This window comes from Entelurus aequoreus, linkage group LG11 (assembly GCF_033978785.1).
Source record: "Entelurus aequoreus isolate RoL-2023_Sb linkage group LG11, RoL_Eaeq_v1.1, whole genome shotgun sequence".
Lineage (NCBI taxonomy): Eukaryota > Metazoa > Chordata > Actinopteri > Syngnathiformes > Syngnathidae > Entelurus > Entelurus aequoreus.
The window spans coordinates 16,997,573-17,015,119 of record NC_084741.1 but is presented as its reverse complement, the minus strand read 5'-3'; the positions used below and the strand labels follow the sequence as shown (position 1 = coordinate 17,015,119).

At 41.0% G+C, this 17,547-nt stretch overlaps 1 protein-coding gene across 1 annotated transcript in view; it reads left to right on the top strand.

Annotated features, from left to right (window-relative positions):
- LOC133659834 (ephrin type-B receptor 5-like) overlaps window positions 1–17,547 on the top strand; it is a 121,568-nt gene that overhangs the window by 30,829 nt on the left and 73,192 nt on the right. Inside the window, exon 2 of the mRNA XM_062062620.1 lies at window positions 6,616–6,680. Within this exon, the coding sequence (XP_061918604.1) occupies window positions 6,616–6,680 (65 nt within the window). The remainder of the gene's footprint in view (window positions 1–6,615; window positions 6,681–17,547) is intronic.

Here is a 17,547-nt window from a genome sequence, read left to right as displayed (position 1 = left end):
ACCTCGGCCTTTGTTATTTAATCAGAGGGAAAATAAAGTTATCAGTCGGGTTGCAACATTCCGGGAATATTCAAAGTTGGAAACTTTCCATGGGAATTAATGGAAATAAACATTGAATGCAACATGCTAGATCGTGCAGCATGATTATTAGCTAAAACAACCTGATTTAATGCAAACTCAGTAGAATTTCAACCCTGCACTGTGCATTCCTCGGTCACATGTGCAGTGCATTCTTCCATCACATGCACAGATAATTCCCAGCATGCTACACACTACAGGCCACACTAGTACTTGAGCCCAAGGACTTCATCCAGTCAGGTAAGTGTTGACGATATTACCGGGGTAGATATATTTGATCTATGGTATTTAAGTTGAATAGTGGTGTAATTGCTTGTTACTGTATGACTGTAGACTACTCCAGCAGACTTCCAGACTGTTCCTGTACTTGTTAAATGATTTTGGGGGCCAATATCTCTAGCTAGCTAGGTTTATGTACCACCGCAGTCTCATAATGAACCGGAAATATTTCTCCGTTAGCCGTGATGCTAATTTTCTCTATGTTAAACCCCATTCATTTATGCTAACAACGTTAGCGATCCGAATTGACCTTTTTCGTGATCTGTAAAGTTCAACAAGCAAATACTAAATCAAAACTCTGCCTTCTGTTCTGCTAGCCATTCTGTTGTCATACAAGTATGTAGGTTATAGTTTGATTTAGCATGCTGACTGAGGGTTCATTTATTCATCTAGCCTATTTCTATTCATTTGTCCATCAGTCAAATATTTTTAAAGACTACTCCAATTGTTTAGCTGACTATTTATATCTGTGTGTGGCATTGCATTAGTGTTTTACAAGCTTCTCATCTTATTCTACAGAATAAGATGGACGGTGTCCAACTTTGAATAATCAAAAAATGGTCACAATTTCCAAACTTCCCAAGCTTACCTTCCCGTGGTAAAATTCCGGAAAGTTTCCGGAAATTTACAGGAAACTTTCCGTCCCTTTGCAACCCTGACTATTTATATCTGTTTTACAAGCTTCTCATCATATTCTACAGGATAAAATGGATGGTGTCTAACTTTGAATAATCAAAAAATGGTCAAAGTTTCCAAACTTCCCAAGCTTATTTGTTAAATTTTTCGAAAGTTTCCGGAAATTTACCGGAAACTTTCCACCCCTTTGGAATCCTGACTATTTATATCTGTTTTACAAGCTTCTCATCTTATTCTACAGAATAAGATGGACGGTGTCCAACTTTCAATAATCAAAAAATTATCAATATTTCCAAACTTCCCGAGCTTACCTTCCCGTGGTAAATTTCTGGAAAGTTTACGGAAATTTACCGGAAACATTCCACCACTTTGCAACCGTGACTATTTATATCTGTTTTACAAGCTTCTCCTCTTATTCTACAGAATAAGATGGACGGTGTCCAACTTTCAATAATCAAAAAATGGTCACAATTTCCAAACTTCACGAGCTCGACTCCCTTTGATACATTTCCGGAAAGTTTCCGGAAATTTACCGGAAACTTTCCATCCCTTTGCAATCCTGACAATTAATATTTGTTTTACTCATCTTATTCTACAGAATAAGATGGACGGTGTCCAACTTTGAATAATCAAAAAATTGTCAAAATTTCCAAACTTCCCAAGCTTACCTTCCCGTGGTAAATTTTCGGAAAGTTTCCGGAAATTTACCGGAAACTTTCCACCCCTTTGCAATCCTGACTATTTATATCTGTTTTACAAGCTTCTCATCTTATTCTACAGAATAAGATGGACGGTGTCCAACTTTCAATAATCAAAAAATTATCAATATTTCCAAACTTCCCGAGCTTACCTTCCTGTGGTGAATTTCTGGAAAGTTTCCGGAAATTTACCGGAAACTTTCCACCACTTTTCAATCCTGACTATGTATATCTGTTTTACAAGCTTCTCATCTTATTCTACAGAATAAGATGGACGGTGTCCAACTTTGAATAATGAAAAAATGGTCACAATTTCCAAACTTCACGAGCTCGACTCCCCTTGATACATTTCCGGAAAGTTTCCGGAAATTTACCGGTAACTTTCTATCCCTTTGCAATCCTGACAATTAATATTTGTTTTACAAGATTCTCATCTTATTCTACAGAATAAGATGGACGGTGTCCAACTTTGAATAATCAAAAAATGGTCAAAATATCCAAACTTCCCAAGCTTACCTTCCCGTGGTAAATTTTCGGAAAGTTTCCGGAAATTTACCGGAAACTTTCCACCCCTTTGCAATCCTGACTATTTATATCTGTTTTACAACCTTCTCATCATATTCTACAGGATAAAATGGATGGTGTCCAACTTTGAATAATCAAAAAATGGTCAAAGTTTCCAAACTTCCCAAGCTTACCTTCCCGTGGTGAATTTCTGGAAAGTTTACAGAAATTTACCGGAAACATTCCACCACTTTGCAACCCTGACTATTTATATCTGTTTTACATGCTTCTCATCTTATTCTACAGAATAAGATGGACGGTGTCCAACTTTGAATAATCAAAAAATGGTCACAATTTCCAAACTTCACGAGCTCAACTCCCCTTGATACATTTCCGGAAAGTTCCCGGAAATTTACCGGAAACTTTTCATCCCTTTGCAACCCTGACTATTTATATCTGTTTTACAAGCTTCTCATCTTATTCTACAGAATAAGATGGACGGTGTCCAACTTTGAATAATCAAAAAAATGGTCACAATTTCCAAAATACCCGAGCTGGACTTCCCGTGGTAAATTTCCGGAAACTTTCCGGAAATTTACCGGAAACGTTCCACCCCTTTGCAACCCTGACTATTTATATCTGTTTTACAAGCTTCTCATCTTATTCTACAGAATAAGATGGACGGTGTCTAACTTTCAATAATCAAAAAATTGTCAAAATTTCCAAACTTCCCGAGCTTACCTTCCCGTGGTAAATTTCCAGAAAGTTTCCGGAAATTTACCGGAAACTTTCCACCCCTTTGGCACCATGATTATTCATATCTGTTTTACAAACTTCTCATCTTATTCTACAGAATAAAATGGACGGTGTCCAACTTTGAATAATCAAAAGATGGTCAAAACTTCCAAGCTTCCCGAGCTTGACTCCCTGTGGTAAAGTTCCGGAAAATTTCCGGAAATTTACCGGAAACTTTCCATCCCTTTGCAACCCTGACAATTTATATTTGTTTTACAAGCTTCTCATCTTATTCTACAGAATAAGATGGACGGTGTCCAACTTTGAATAATCAAAAAATGGTCACAATTTCCAAACTTCACAAGCTCAACTCCCCTTGACACATTTCCGGAAAGTTTCCGGAAATTTACCGGAAACTTTCCATCCCTTTGCAATCCTGACAATTAAGATTTGTTTTACAAGCTTCTCATCTTATTCTACAGAATAAGATGGACGGTGTCCAACTTTGAATAATCAAAAAATGGTCACAATTTCCAAACTTCACGAGCTCGACTCCCGTTGATACATTTCCGGAAAGTTTCCGGAAATTTACCGGAAACTTTCCATCCCTTTGCAATCCTGACAATTAATATTTGTTTTACAAGCTTCTCATCTTATTCTACAGAATAAGATGGACGGTGTCCAACTTTGAATAATCAAAAAATGGTCACAATTTCCAAACTTCCCAAGCTTACCTTCCCGTGGTAAAATTCCGGAAAGTTTCCGGAAATTTACAGGAAACTTTCCGTCCCTTTGCAACCCCGACTATTTATATCTGTTTTACAAGCTTCTCATCATATTCTACAGGATAAAATGGATGGTGTCTAACTTTGAATAATCAAAAAATGGTCAAAGTTTCCAAACTTCCCAAGCTTACCTTCCCGTGGTAAATTTTCGGAAAGTTTCCGGAAATTTACCGGAAACTTTCCACCCCTTTGGAATCTTGACTATTTATATCTGTTTTACAAGCTTCTCATCTTATTCTACAGAATAAGATGGACGGTGTCCAACTTTCAATAATCAAAAAATTATCAATATTTCCAAACTTCCCGAGCTTACCTTCCCGTGGTAAATTTCTGGAAAGTTTACGGAAATTTACCGGAAACATTCCACCACTTTGCAACCCTGACTATTTATATCTGTTTTAGAAGCTTCTCATCTTATTCTACAGAATAAGATGGACAGTGTCCAACTTTGTATATTCAAAAAATGGTCACAATTTCCAGACTTCACGAGCTCGACTCCCCTTGATACATTTCCGGAAAGTTTCCGGAAATTTACCGGAAACTTTCCATCCCTTTGCAATCCTGACAATTAATATTTGTTTTACAAGCTTCTCATCTTATTCTACAGAATAAGATGGACGGTGTCCAACTTTGAATAATCAAAAAATGGTCACAATTTCCAATCTTCCCAAGCCTACCTTCCCGTGGTAAATTTTCAGAAAGTTTCCGGAAATTTACAGGAAACTTTCCGTCCCTTTGCAACCCCGACTATTTATATCTGTTTTACAAGCTTCTCATCATATTCTACAGGATAAAATGGACGGTGTCAAACTTTGAATAATCAAAAAATGGTCCAAGTTTCCAAACTTCCCAAGCTTACCTTGGGAAGCGGTATAGCTCGGTTGGTAGAGCGGCCGTGCCAGCAACTTGAGGGTTGCAGGTTCAATCCCCGCTTCCGCCATCCTAGTCACTGCCGTTGTGTCCTTGGGCAATACACTTTACCCACCTGCTCCCAGTGCCGCCCACACTGGTTTGAATGTAACTTAGGTATTGGGTTTCACTATGTAAAGCGCTTTGAGTCACTTGAGAAAAAAGCGCTATATAAATGTAATTCACTTCACTTCACTTCACTACATTCCCATGGTAAATTTTCGGAAAGTTTCCGGAAATTTACCGGAAACTTTCCACCCCTTTGCAACCCTGACTATTTATATCTGTTTTACAAGCTTCTCATCTTATTCTACAGAATAAGATGGACGGTGTCCAACTTTGAATAATCAAAAAATGGTCACAATTTCCAAACTTCCCAAGCCTACCTTCCCGTGGTAAATTTTCAGAAAATTACCGGAAATTTACCGGAAAATTTCCACCCCTTTGCAATCCTGACTATTTATATCTGTTTTACAAGCTTCTCATCATATTTTACAGGATAAAATGGATGGTGTCCAACTTTGAATAATCAAAAAATGGTCAAAGTTTCCAAACTTCCCAAGCTTACCTTCCCGTGGTAAATTTTCGGAAAGTTTCCGGAAATTTACCGGAAACTTTCCACCCCTTTGCAATCCTGACTATTTATATCTGTTTTACAAGCTTCTCATCTTATTCTACAGAATAAGATGGACGGTGTCCAACTTTCAATAATCAAAAAATGATCAATATTTCCAAACTTCCCTAGCTGGACTTCCCGTGGTAAATTTCCGGAAACTTTCCGGAAATTTACCGGAAACTTTCCACCCCTTTTCAACCCTGACTATTTATATCTGTTTTACAAGCTTCTCATCTTATTCTACAGAATAAGATGGACGGTGTCCAACTTTGAATAATCAAAAAAAGTGTCGAAATTTCCAAACTTCCCGAGCTCGACTTCCCGTGGTAAATTTCCGGAAAGTTTCTAAATCTTAAAATTGTGACTTTTGTTGAGTGAAATTACAACTCCAACATTTCAAAATTTTCTTGTAAAACTGCGACTGTTATTGAGTAAAATTTCAACTTTTATCATAATATTGCACAAATGTTCAGTTTTTCTTGTAAAATTTTGTTGTAAAATTGTAAAATTCCAAGTTATTCTTGTGAAATTGTGACCTTTTTCTCGTGAAATCCCAACTTATTTACATAGTATTTATATATTATTAATGTTGTAAATACACATCTTTATATATCTATAAAGGCTGGTCCTAAAGAGGGAGGCATTTTTCTCACGTCTCAAGTAGGTCAGAAGTACAAGAATGTGTGTGTGTGTGTGTGTGTGTGTGTGTGTGTGTGTGTGTGTGTGTGTGTGTGTTCTTGTATTTCTAGCCTTCTTCAGACATCAACAAGGAAAAGTATCTTCCATATGAGGAGGTGTGAACAAGTTAGTACATAAATCATGGTCCCAATACTGAAAACCATTGCATCTAATAGAGAGCCAAATACTAGAGTCCGTGAACATTGCTCCAAAGTCGGGATTTTTTGTTGATTTAACATGCATACAAAAGTAAACATTGACAGGTGCAAAGATAAATAAATAAATAAATATGTATATAGAGAAATGCTGTAATAACTTGAAATAAATAGTAAAGATTGAAAAACGATTACAAAAACAAATATGTATATATTATTAATGTTGTAAATACACATCTTTATATATCTAGAAAGGCTGGTCCTAAAGAGGGAGGCATTTTTCTCACGTCTCAAGAAGGTCAGAAGTACGAGAATGTGTGTGTGTGTGTGTGTGTGTGTGTGTGTGTGTGTGTGTGTGTGTGTGTGTGTGTGTGTGTGTGTGTGTGTGTGTGTGTGTGTGTGTGTGTGTGTGTGTGTGTGTGTGTGTGTGTGTGTGTGTGTGTGTGTGTGTGTGTGTGTGTGAAACCCTGCATTATGCTACATAATATACTGGTATAATAATATACCCTTTTAAAACCGTCTCTTTGTTTGTGTGCTAACAGTGATGCTGCTGGACACGACAGAATCTACCTCAGAACTGGGCTGGATCACATACCCGGACACGGGGGTAAGGCTAATTTTGCAACCGTTTACATCCGAGTCTTATAACTTGGTACTTGGCACCTGCTAACTGTTAACATGTCAATTTGTTCAGCCAATTTTGCCTCCGTACATCTAAGAGTCATACAACATAGTGTTAGGCTTATACTAACTGTTAACATGCTAACATTAGCGTGCTAACGTTTTGTCTTTTTTGGCCAATTTTGCCTCCGTACACCTCAGAGTAAAAATATTTGGTATTTGGCACATGCTAACTGTTAACATGCTAATGTCAGCGTGCTAACTTTTTTTTTTTAGTCAATTTTGCCTCGAGTCATATAACTTGGTATTTGGCACATGCTAACTGTTAACATGCTAACATTAGCATGTAAAGGTTTTTAGCCGATTTTACCCCCGTACACCTCAGAGTTTAATAACCTGGTATTTGGCAAATGTTAACTGTCAACATGCCAACTTTTTCAGCCAATTTTGCCTCTGCACAGCTAAGAGTCATACAACATAGTATTTGGCAAATGTTAACTGTTAACATGCCAACTTTTTCAGCCAATTTTGCCTCCGTACAGCTAAGAGTCAAATAACTTAGTATTTGGCTCATACTAACTGTTAACATGCTAACATTAGCGTGCTAACTTTTTTAGCCAATTTTGCCTCCGTACACTTCAGAGTCATACAACTTAGTATTTGGCACATGCTAATTGTTAACATGCTAACATTAGCATGCTAACTTTTTCAGCCAATTTTGCCTCTGCACAGCTAAGAGTCATACAACATAGTATTTGGCACATGCTAACTGTTAAAATGCTAATGTTAGCGTGCTAACTTTTTTTTTTTTTTTTTGTGCCAATTTTGCCTCCGTACACCTCAGAGTAAAATTATTTGGTATTTGGCACATGCTAACTGTTAACATGCTAATGTCAGCGTGCTAACTTTTTTTTTTATCCAATTTTGCTTCGAGCCATATAACTTGGTATTTGGCACATGCTAACTGTTAACATGCTAACATTAGCATGTAAAGGTTTTTAGCCAATTTTGCCCCCGTACACCTCAGAGTTTAATAACCTGGTATTTGGCAAATGTTAACTGTCAACATGCAGACGTTAGCGTGCTAACTTTTTTTTAGCCACTTTTTTTTTATATAACTAGGTACTTGGCACATGCTAACTGTTAACATACTAACAGTGGCATGCTAACTTTTTCAGCCAATTTTGTGCATATATATATATATATATATATATATATATATATATATATATATATATATATATATATATATATATATATATATATATATATATATATATATATATTCTGTATATGTGTATATATATATATATATATGTATATATATATGTATATATATATATATATATATATATATATATATATATATATATATATATATATATATATATATATATATATATATATATATATATATATATATATATATATATATATATATATATATATACGACCAGCAGAGACTTAACGTCTCCAACATGTTATTGTCATGTGACTTCATCCATGGGAAGATCGCTGTGATTGAAGCATAGATCTGCCTTTCTTTCTTGAGCCGCTTTGTGTGTGTGTGTGTGTGTGTGTGTGTGTGTGTGTGTGTGTGTGTGTGTGTGTGTGTGTGTGTGTGTGTGTGTGTGTGTGTGTGTGTGTGTGTGTGTGTGTGTGTGTGTGTGCGTGCGTGTGTGTATGCGTGTGTGTGCTGATTGCGTGACTGTGCCAGGGTCAAATTGTAGGTCAGTCCGCTTCATTCATGTGTGAGTGATTGCTGCTCCTAATTACGCTCACACACATTTTCTACACAGTCGTCACTTAACAAAAGCAGACAACATGAACTTAAGGAGGATAAGAATTGACACATTTTACATGTTTGGAAAACATAAAACAAAATGCATGAACTAGAGCATATGGAAAATGGAGTATACCGGGTTATGAGATATGTATGGAGATGGGGCTTATTTAGTCTTTAATAATACATACATTATTATTATTATTATCAGACTGTATGTTTACATGCACTTAAAAAATATTTTTCGACCTAATTTTGTTTAAACTAGCTCTTTAAAACACATACACAAAACCCAGCATTTCTGGGTGTTGTTGATAAATGGCTTTGGCTTTGCATAGTAGAGTTTTAACTTGCACTTACAGATGTAGCGACCAACTGTAGTTACTGACAGTGGTTTTCTGAAGTGTTCCTGAGCCCACGTGGTGATATCCTTTACACACCGATGTCGCTTTTTGATGCAGTACCGCCTGAGGGATCCAATGTCCGTATTATCATCGCTTACGTGCAGTGATTTCTCCAGAACCTTTTGATGATATTACAGAGCGTAGATGGTGAAATCCCTAAATTCCTTGCAATAGCTGGTTGAGAAATGTTGTTCTTAAACAATTTGCTCAGGCATTTGTTGACAAAGTGGTGACCCTCGCCCCGTCCTTGTTTGTGAACGACTGAGCATTTCATGAAAGCTGCTTTTATACCCAATCATGGCACCCACCTGTTCCCAATTAGCCTGTTCACCTGTGGGATGTTCCAAATAAGTGTTTTGACGAGCATTCCTCAACGTTCTCTGTCTTTTTTGCCACTTGTGCCAGCTTTTTTGAAACATGTTGCAGGCATCAAATTCCAAATGAGCTAATATTTGCAAAAAATAACAACGTTTTCCAGTTCAAACGTTGTTGGCTTTTGTAATTTATTATTATAACACTTCTCAACAACACCCTTCAGATATTTTAAGTTTTTGTTAAAAAAAAAAAGTAACAAATTACTTTGCTTGGTAATTAATACATTTTATAAATGTTGATAGTAATTCAAATAGTTTTTTTTTAGGAATGTAACTAGTAACTTATTACATGTTTTTCTCAAGTAATGTCCCATGAAGCATCCAAACCAGTAGAGAGCCTCAGCTCTAAAAATATAAGTGTTGTTATTGGGGAACATTTTGGTACAAAAAAAGTTTCAATTAGGAACGTTTAAAAGTCTTCTTGTGAGTTTTTAACAACTATGTTTGAAGATGAGTATGTAACTGTGCATGCATACACAATATTAACCATGATCACACTGTTTGTTCATGCAAATAATACACAAATAGATCAATAGATGGTAATTTGTTGAAAAAACAACAATAATGTCCATCCATCCATCCATCTTCTTCTGCTTATCGGAGGTGGGGTCGCGGGGGCAGCAGCCTAAGCAGAGAAACCCAGACTTTCCTCTCACCAGCCACTTCGTCCAGCTCCTCCCGGGGTATCCCGAGGCGTTCCCAGGCCAGCCGGGAGACATAGTCTTCCCAACGTGTCCTGGGTCTTCCCCGTGGCCTCCTACCGGTCGGACGTGCACTAAACACCTCCCTAGGGAGGCGTTCGGGTGGCATCCTGACCAGATGCCCGAACCACCTCATCTGGCCCCTCTCGATGTGGAGGAGCAGCGGCTTTACCTTGAGCTCCCCCCGGATGGCAGTACTTCTCACCCTATCTCTAATCGAGAGCCCCACCACCCGGCGGAGGAAACTCATTTCGACCACTTGTACCCGTAATCTTGTCCTTTCGGTCATAACCCAAAGCTCATGACCATAGGTGAGGATGGGAGCGTGGATCATCCGGTAAATTGAGAGCTTTGCCTTCCGGCTCAGCTCCTTCTTCACCACAACGGATCGATACAGCGTCCGCATTACTGAAGACGCCGCACCGATCCGCCTGTCGATCTCACGTTCCACTCTTCCCTCACTCGTGAACAAGACTCCGAGGTACTTGAACTCCTCCACTTGGGGAAGGGTCTTCTCCCCAACCGGGAGATGGCACTCCACCCTTTTCCGGGCGAGAACCATGGACTCGGACTTGGAGGTGCTGATTCTCATCCCAGTCGCTTCACACTCGGCTGCGAACCGATCCAGTGAGAGCTGAAGATCCTGGCCAGATGAAGCCATCAGAACCACATCATCTGCAAAAAGCAGAGACCTAATCCTGTAGCCACCAAACCGGATCCCCTCAACACCTAGACATTCTGTCCATAAAAGTTATGAACAGAATCGGTGACAAAGGGCAGCCTTGGCGGAGTCCAACCCTCATTGGAAACGTGTTCGGCTTACTGCCGGCAATGCGGACCAAGCTCTGACACTGATCGTACAGGGAGCGGACCGCCACAATTAGACAGTCCGATAACCCATACTCTCTAAGCACTCCCTACAGGACTTCCCGAGGGACACGTCGAATGCCTTCTCCAAGTCCACAAAGCACATGTAGACTGGTTGGGCAAACTCCCATGCACCCTCAAGGACCCTGCCGACAGTGTAGAGCTGGTTCACAGTTCCACGACCAGGACGAAAACCACACTGTTCCTCCTGAGTCCAAGGTTTGACTATCCGACGTAGCCTCCTCTCCAGTACATCTGAATAGACCTTACCGGGAAGGCTGAGGAGTGTGATCCAACGATAGTTGGAACAAACCCTCCGGTTCCCCTTCTTAAAGAGAGGAACCACCACCCCGGTCTGCCAATCCAGAGGTACTGCCCCTGATGTCCACACAATGCTGCAGAGTCTTGTCAACCAAGACAGCCCCACATCATCCAGAGCCTTTAGTAACTCCGGGTGGATCTCATCCACCCCCGGGGCCTTGCCACCAAGGAGCTTTTTAACTACCTCAGCAACCTCAGCCCCAGAAATAGGAGAGCCCACAACAGATTCCCCAGGCTCTGCTTCCTCATAGGAAGACGTGTTGGTAGAAATGAGGAGGTTTTCGAAGTATTCCCTCTATCGATCCACAACATCTGCAGTCGAGGTCAGCAGAACACCATCCTCACCATACTCGGTGTTGGCAGTGCACTGCTTTCCCTTCCTGAGGCGGCGGATGGTGGTCCAGAATCGCCTCAAAGCCGTCCAGAAGTCGTTTTCCATGGCTTCCCCAAACTCCTCCTATGTCCGAGTTTTTGCCTGCGCGACCGCCGAAGCCGCACACCGCTTGGCCTGTCGGTACCTGTCCGCTGCCTCCGGAGTCCTATGAGCCAAAAGAACCCGATAGGACTCTTTCTTCAGCTTTATGGCATCCCTCACCGCTGGTGTCCACCAGCGGGTTCTAGGATTACCACCACGACAGGCACCAACTACCTTGCGACCACAACTCCAATCAGCCGCCTCGACAATAGAGGTGCGGAACATGGTCCACAGGGACTCAATGTCCAGCACCTCCCTCGTGACATGTTTAAAGTTCTTCCGGAGGTGGGAATTGAAACTCTCTCTGACAGGAGACTCTGCCAGACGTTCCCAGGAGACCCTCACAATGCGTTTGGGCCTGCCAGGTCTGTCCGGCATCCTCCCCCACCATCGCAGCCAACTCACCACCAGGTGGTGATCGGTAGAAAGCTCCGCCCCTCTCTACACCAGTGTGTCCAAAACATGAGGCCGCAGATCCGATAACACGACTACAAAGTCGATCATGGGACTGCGGCCTAGGGTGTCCTGGTGCCAAGTGCACATATGGTCACCCTTATGTTTGAACATGGTGTTTGTTATGGACAATCTGATACGAGCACAAAAGTCCAATAACAAAACACCACTCGGGTTCAGATCCGGGCGGCCATTCTTCCCAACGCCTCTCCAGGTTTCACTGTCGTTGCTAACATGAGCGTTGAAGTCCCCCAGTAGGACAAGGGAATCACCCGGGGGAGCACTCTTCAGTACTCCCTCGAGTGAGTCCAAAAAGGGTGGGTACTCTGAACTGCTCTTTGGTGCGTAAGCACAAACAACAGTCAGGACCCGTCCCCCCACCCGAAGGCGGAGGGAAGCTACCCTCTCATCCACTGGGTTGAACTCCAATGTGCAGGCTTTGAGCCGGGGGGGGCAACAAGAATTGCTACCCTAGCCCGTCGCCTCTCACTGCTGGCAACGGCAGTGTGGAAGAGAGTCCAGCCCCTCTCAAGAGAACTGGTTTCAGAGCCCTTGCTGTGCGTCGAAGTGAGTCCGACTATATCCAGCCGGAACTTCTCCACCTCGCGCACTAGCTCGGGCTCCTTCCCACCCCTAGGGCGGTGACATTCCACGTCCCAAAACATAGCTTATGTAGCCGAAGATCGGACCGTCAAGTGCCCTGCCTTCGGCGTCCGCCCAGCTCACAACACAACCGACCTCTATGGCCCCTCCCATGAGTGGTGAGCCCATTGGAGGGGGGGACTCACGTTGCCTCTTCGGGCTGTGCCACCAGGCCCGGCCACCAGGCGCTCGCCATCGTGCCCCCAACTCCGAGCCCAGAACAAGAGAGTGGCACTAACAGTGGATAGGCTGTACATAAATGGACAGCTGTATCGGGACCCAAAGGTTACCCCCCGGCTTTTTTAGAATGGGCATTCGTGGGTGTTTTTAGTATCTTGGTTTGGCCTGTATCATGACTACTTCCAGTACTGTTATGTCCTGCACTAAGCTGGGCCTTCATAGGGGCCTGGTGTTAGCTCACGTGAATGTATGCAGCCTGCGTAATAAGTATCAGGAAGTAGAGTGTATTATCAAAGATAATTTTATTAATATCTTTGCCATTTCTGAGACCCACCTTGATGATTCCTTTTCTGATTCAATTGTAGCCATTGAGGGGTTCTCAATTTTTAGGAATGATAGGAACAGGTTTGGGGGTGGAGTGGCTATTTATGTTCAGAATCATTTATCTATCAAAGTGCGCAATGATTTGATGAGGGAGAGTATTAAAGCTATTTGTGTGCAGGTCTATCTGCCTTATTTGAAACCAATTATAGTAGGCTGTTTCTATAGGCCTCCTAGTGCTGATGCTCTGTATCTGAAGGAGTTATGTGAGATGTTTGACAGGATATCAGATGCGAATAGAGAAATCTATTTACTGGGTGATATGAATGTTGACTGGCTGGGACAGGGGTGTACAAACAAAAATAAGTTACTATCCATTTTAAATGCTTGCAATCTGTCCCAAATTGTTGCCCCTCCCACGAGAATAGGTAGTAATAGTGATGGTATTATTATAGATACATGCATTGATCATATTTATACAAATGTTCCGGACCAATGCTCCAAAGCAGTCTCGGTTCCTGTAGGTTTTACTGACCACAATATAATAGCTGTCACTAGAAAGACAAGGGTTCCTAAACCTAAAGCGAAAATTATTTTTACAAGGTCTTATAAGAGATTTGATGAAGAATGTTTTATTGATGAAATATCCTGTTTAAATTGGAACGAGGTGTGCAGTGAGGAAGACCCTGAGGCTGCACTGGACTTATTTATGTTAATGTACATGAGTGTTGTGGACAAGCATGCCCCTTTGAAGAAGTTTTCTGTCAAAACTAAGTCTGCCCCATGGATTGATAATGGACTTAGAAGTTTAATGTCAGAAAGAAACATGGCTAAAAAAGCCTCCGTCAACTCTGGTTTAATTGATGACAGGCATAAGTACTGTTCCTTAAGAAACCAGGTCACAAAGTTAAACAAACTGAAAAAAAGGGAATATTACAAACAGAGGTTATATGATGTGAGATATGATAGCAAAAACTTATGGAATGTTTTGAATGAAATCATGGGTAGAAAGAACAATGTCTGTACACCTTTTGTGGAATCAAATGGGTTGGTACTCACTAAGCCATGTGACATTGCCAATCATTTTAATAACTATTATGTTGACAAGGTATCTCAATTAAGGCATGGTATGCATATATCCAATAACAACAAATCAGCTGACCTCATTAGGAATATTATAATGGATAATAAGGACTGTGAATTCAATTTTCATCAGGTTGAAGTCAGTGAGGTTGAGAGGTTACTACACTCTCTTCCTGACAACAAAGTAGCTGGTGTAGACAACCTGGATAGTAAATGACTGAAAATGACTGCTGGTATCATATCAGTGCCTGTTTGTCATATTTGTAATAAATGTTTACAAGTGGGCCTGTGTCCAAAGATATGGAAGGTGGCTAAGGTTACTCCTCTACATAAGGATACCAAATTGGCTTTCAATGAGGGCAATTCTAGACCAATAAGCATCCTACCTGGGTTATGTAAAATACTGGAGAAATGTGTGTATGCACAAATTCAAGCTTACTTTCGATCAAATGGGCTAGCAACTGATTCTCAACATGCATATAGAACGGGCCACTCTACGTCCACGGCTCTTATACAAATGACGGACGATTGGCTTAATGCTATATCAATCAATCATCAATCAATGTTTATTTATATAGCCCTAAATCACAAGTGTCTCAAAGGGCTGTACAAGCCACAACGACATCCTCGGTACAGAGCCCACATACGGGCAAGGAAAAACTCACCCCAGTGGGACGTCGGTGAATGACTATGAGAAACCTTGGAGAGGACCGCATATGTGGGTAACCCCCCCCCCTCTAGGGGAGACCGAAAGCAACGGATGTCGAGTGGGTCTGACATAACATTGTGAAAGTCCAGTCCACAGTGGATCCAACACATCAGCGGGAGTCCAGTCCACAGCGGGGCCAACAGGAAACCATCCCGAGCGGAGACGGGTCAGCAGCGCAGAGATGTCCCCAACCGATGCACAGGCTAGTGGTCCACCCGGGGTCCCGGCTCTGGACAGCCAGCACTTCATCCATGGCCACCGGACCTATGCAACTCCCCCTCGCAAGGGACAGGGGAGAAGAGGAGAGAAGAAAAGAAACGGCAGATCAACTGGTCTAAAAAAGGGGGGTCTATTTAAAGGCTAGATTATACAAATGAGTTTTAAGATGGGACTTAAATGCTTCTACTGAGGTAGCATCTCTAACTGTTACCGGGAGGGCATTCCAGAGTACTGGAGCCCGAATAGAAAACGCTCTATAGCCCGCAGACTTTTTTTTGGCTCTGGGAATCACTAATAAGCCGGAGTTCTTTGAACGCAGATTTCTTGTCGGGACATATGGTACAATACAATCGGCGAGATAGGCTGGAGCTAAACCGTGTAGTATTTTATACGTAAGTAGTAAAACCTTAAAGTCGCATCTTAAGTGCACAGGAAGCCAGTGCAGGTGAGCCAGTATAGGCGTAATATGATCAAACTTTCTTGTTTTTGTCAAAAGTCTAGCAGCCGCATTTTGTACCAACTGTAATCTTTTAATGCTGGACATAGGGAGGCCCGAAAATAATACGTTACAGTAATCGAGACGAGACGTAACGAACGCATAGATAATTCTATGTTGGTTGGAGCTGTGCTGTTAGATTTTAGTGCTGCATTTGACGTGATTGACCACTCTCTTTTAATTGAGAAACTTAAATGTTATGGTGTTAATACTTCAAGTTTAATGTGGATACAGAGTTATTTGTCCTCAAGATCACAACAGGTGTATCTTAATGGCAGCTTGTCTAATAGCAGAAGTTTGGATTGTGGTGTTCCACAGGGAAGTTGCCTAGGACCTTTACTTTTTTTCTGTATTCACCAATGATTTACCTTGGGCTACCGGGCGTGCAAGATTGGTTCTTTATGCTGATGATGCAACCTTATATCATGCTGCACCATCATGCAGTGTACTTAATGTAGTATTGAGTGAGGAACTAAAAGCTGTGCATGACTGGACAGTATGTAACAGACTTGTCCTTAACACCTCAAAAACAAAAAGTATTATATTGGGGACTAGGCAAGGGTTATCTTGTGACCCAAAGTTGGATTTGAGGCTAGGTATTTCAACAGTTCAACAGGTCAGAAGTGCCAAGCTCCTTGGAGTGATGCTGGACTGCACTCTATCCTGGTCAAATCATATCAGTGATATAGTTACAAAGATAGGGAAGGGCTGTTGGTATTTCCAGGAAATGTGCTGGTTTTGCTGATCCACCTCTTCTTTGTCAAATTGTTAAGAGTTTAGTCTTGTGTCATATTGACTATTGTTCTACAGTCTGGGCGTCTGCTGCGAGTGGTGAGATCAGTAAGCTCCAGATTGTCCAGAATAGGGCAGCAAGGCTGGTTCTTGGTTGTTCACTAAGAACCAACGTGAACCAAATGCATGCTTCTCTTTCCTGGCTAACAGTGCAGAACAGGTTGTTGGCTAATACTCTTATATTGTTCAAATCAGTAACCGGTAGTAAAACTCCTGCTTTTCTCATGGCCTAAATAGTTCACAGTAGCACTATACATAATCACAATACCAGGGCATCCAGTGAGGGGCATTTTGTACTCCCTCGTCCCAGGAAGAATGCTTTGCGGAAATCTTTTATTTATAGATCTTTATCGCTCTGGAATAACCTGCCTCGAATTCTCACCAGCATTGAAAGTAAACAGGTTTTTAAAAAGAGAGTAATATTTTATCTGAGTTTTTAAATTAGTTTGCTCATTGATGATTTGTTTGGTTTTATATTGTGTAGTTATATTTATATGGTAATTATTATTCTGTGACTGTAAATTGTTTGCTTGTTTTTTTATTGATGCTTTTATTTTTTTCTGTATTTTGTAGTTATAATTTTATGCTTTTACTTGTAAGTGTATTGAATTGTGGACCCCAGGAAGACTAGTGGGTTGTTGAGGCAACCAGCTAATGGGGATCCTTAATAAAAATCAAAAATCAAATCAAACTCCGGGACTGTCTCCAGAGGATGGGCCCCGGACAACATAGCTCCTAGGATCATTGGGACACAAGAATAAAGTATAAATAAATAATTTCTTATAAATATAAGACAGTAGCAACTACAAGCTGTGCATGTTTTTTGCAGTTTGCGTGTAAGTGTGTGTGTGTGTGTGTGTGTGTGTGTGTGTGTGTGTGTGTGTGTGTGTGTGTGTGTGTGTGTGTGTGTGTGTGTGTGTGTGTGTGTGTGTGTGTGTGTGTGTGTGTGTGTGTGTGTGTGTGTGTGACATGAAGTGCTTCTGTGATGGTTATATTCTTATTTGACCTGAGGCTTCAAGTGAAGAGAAAGAAT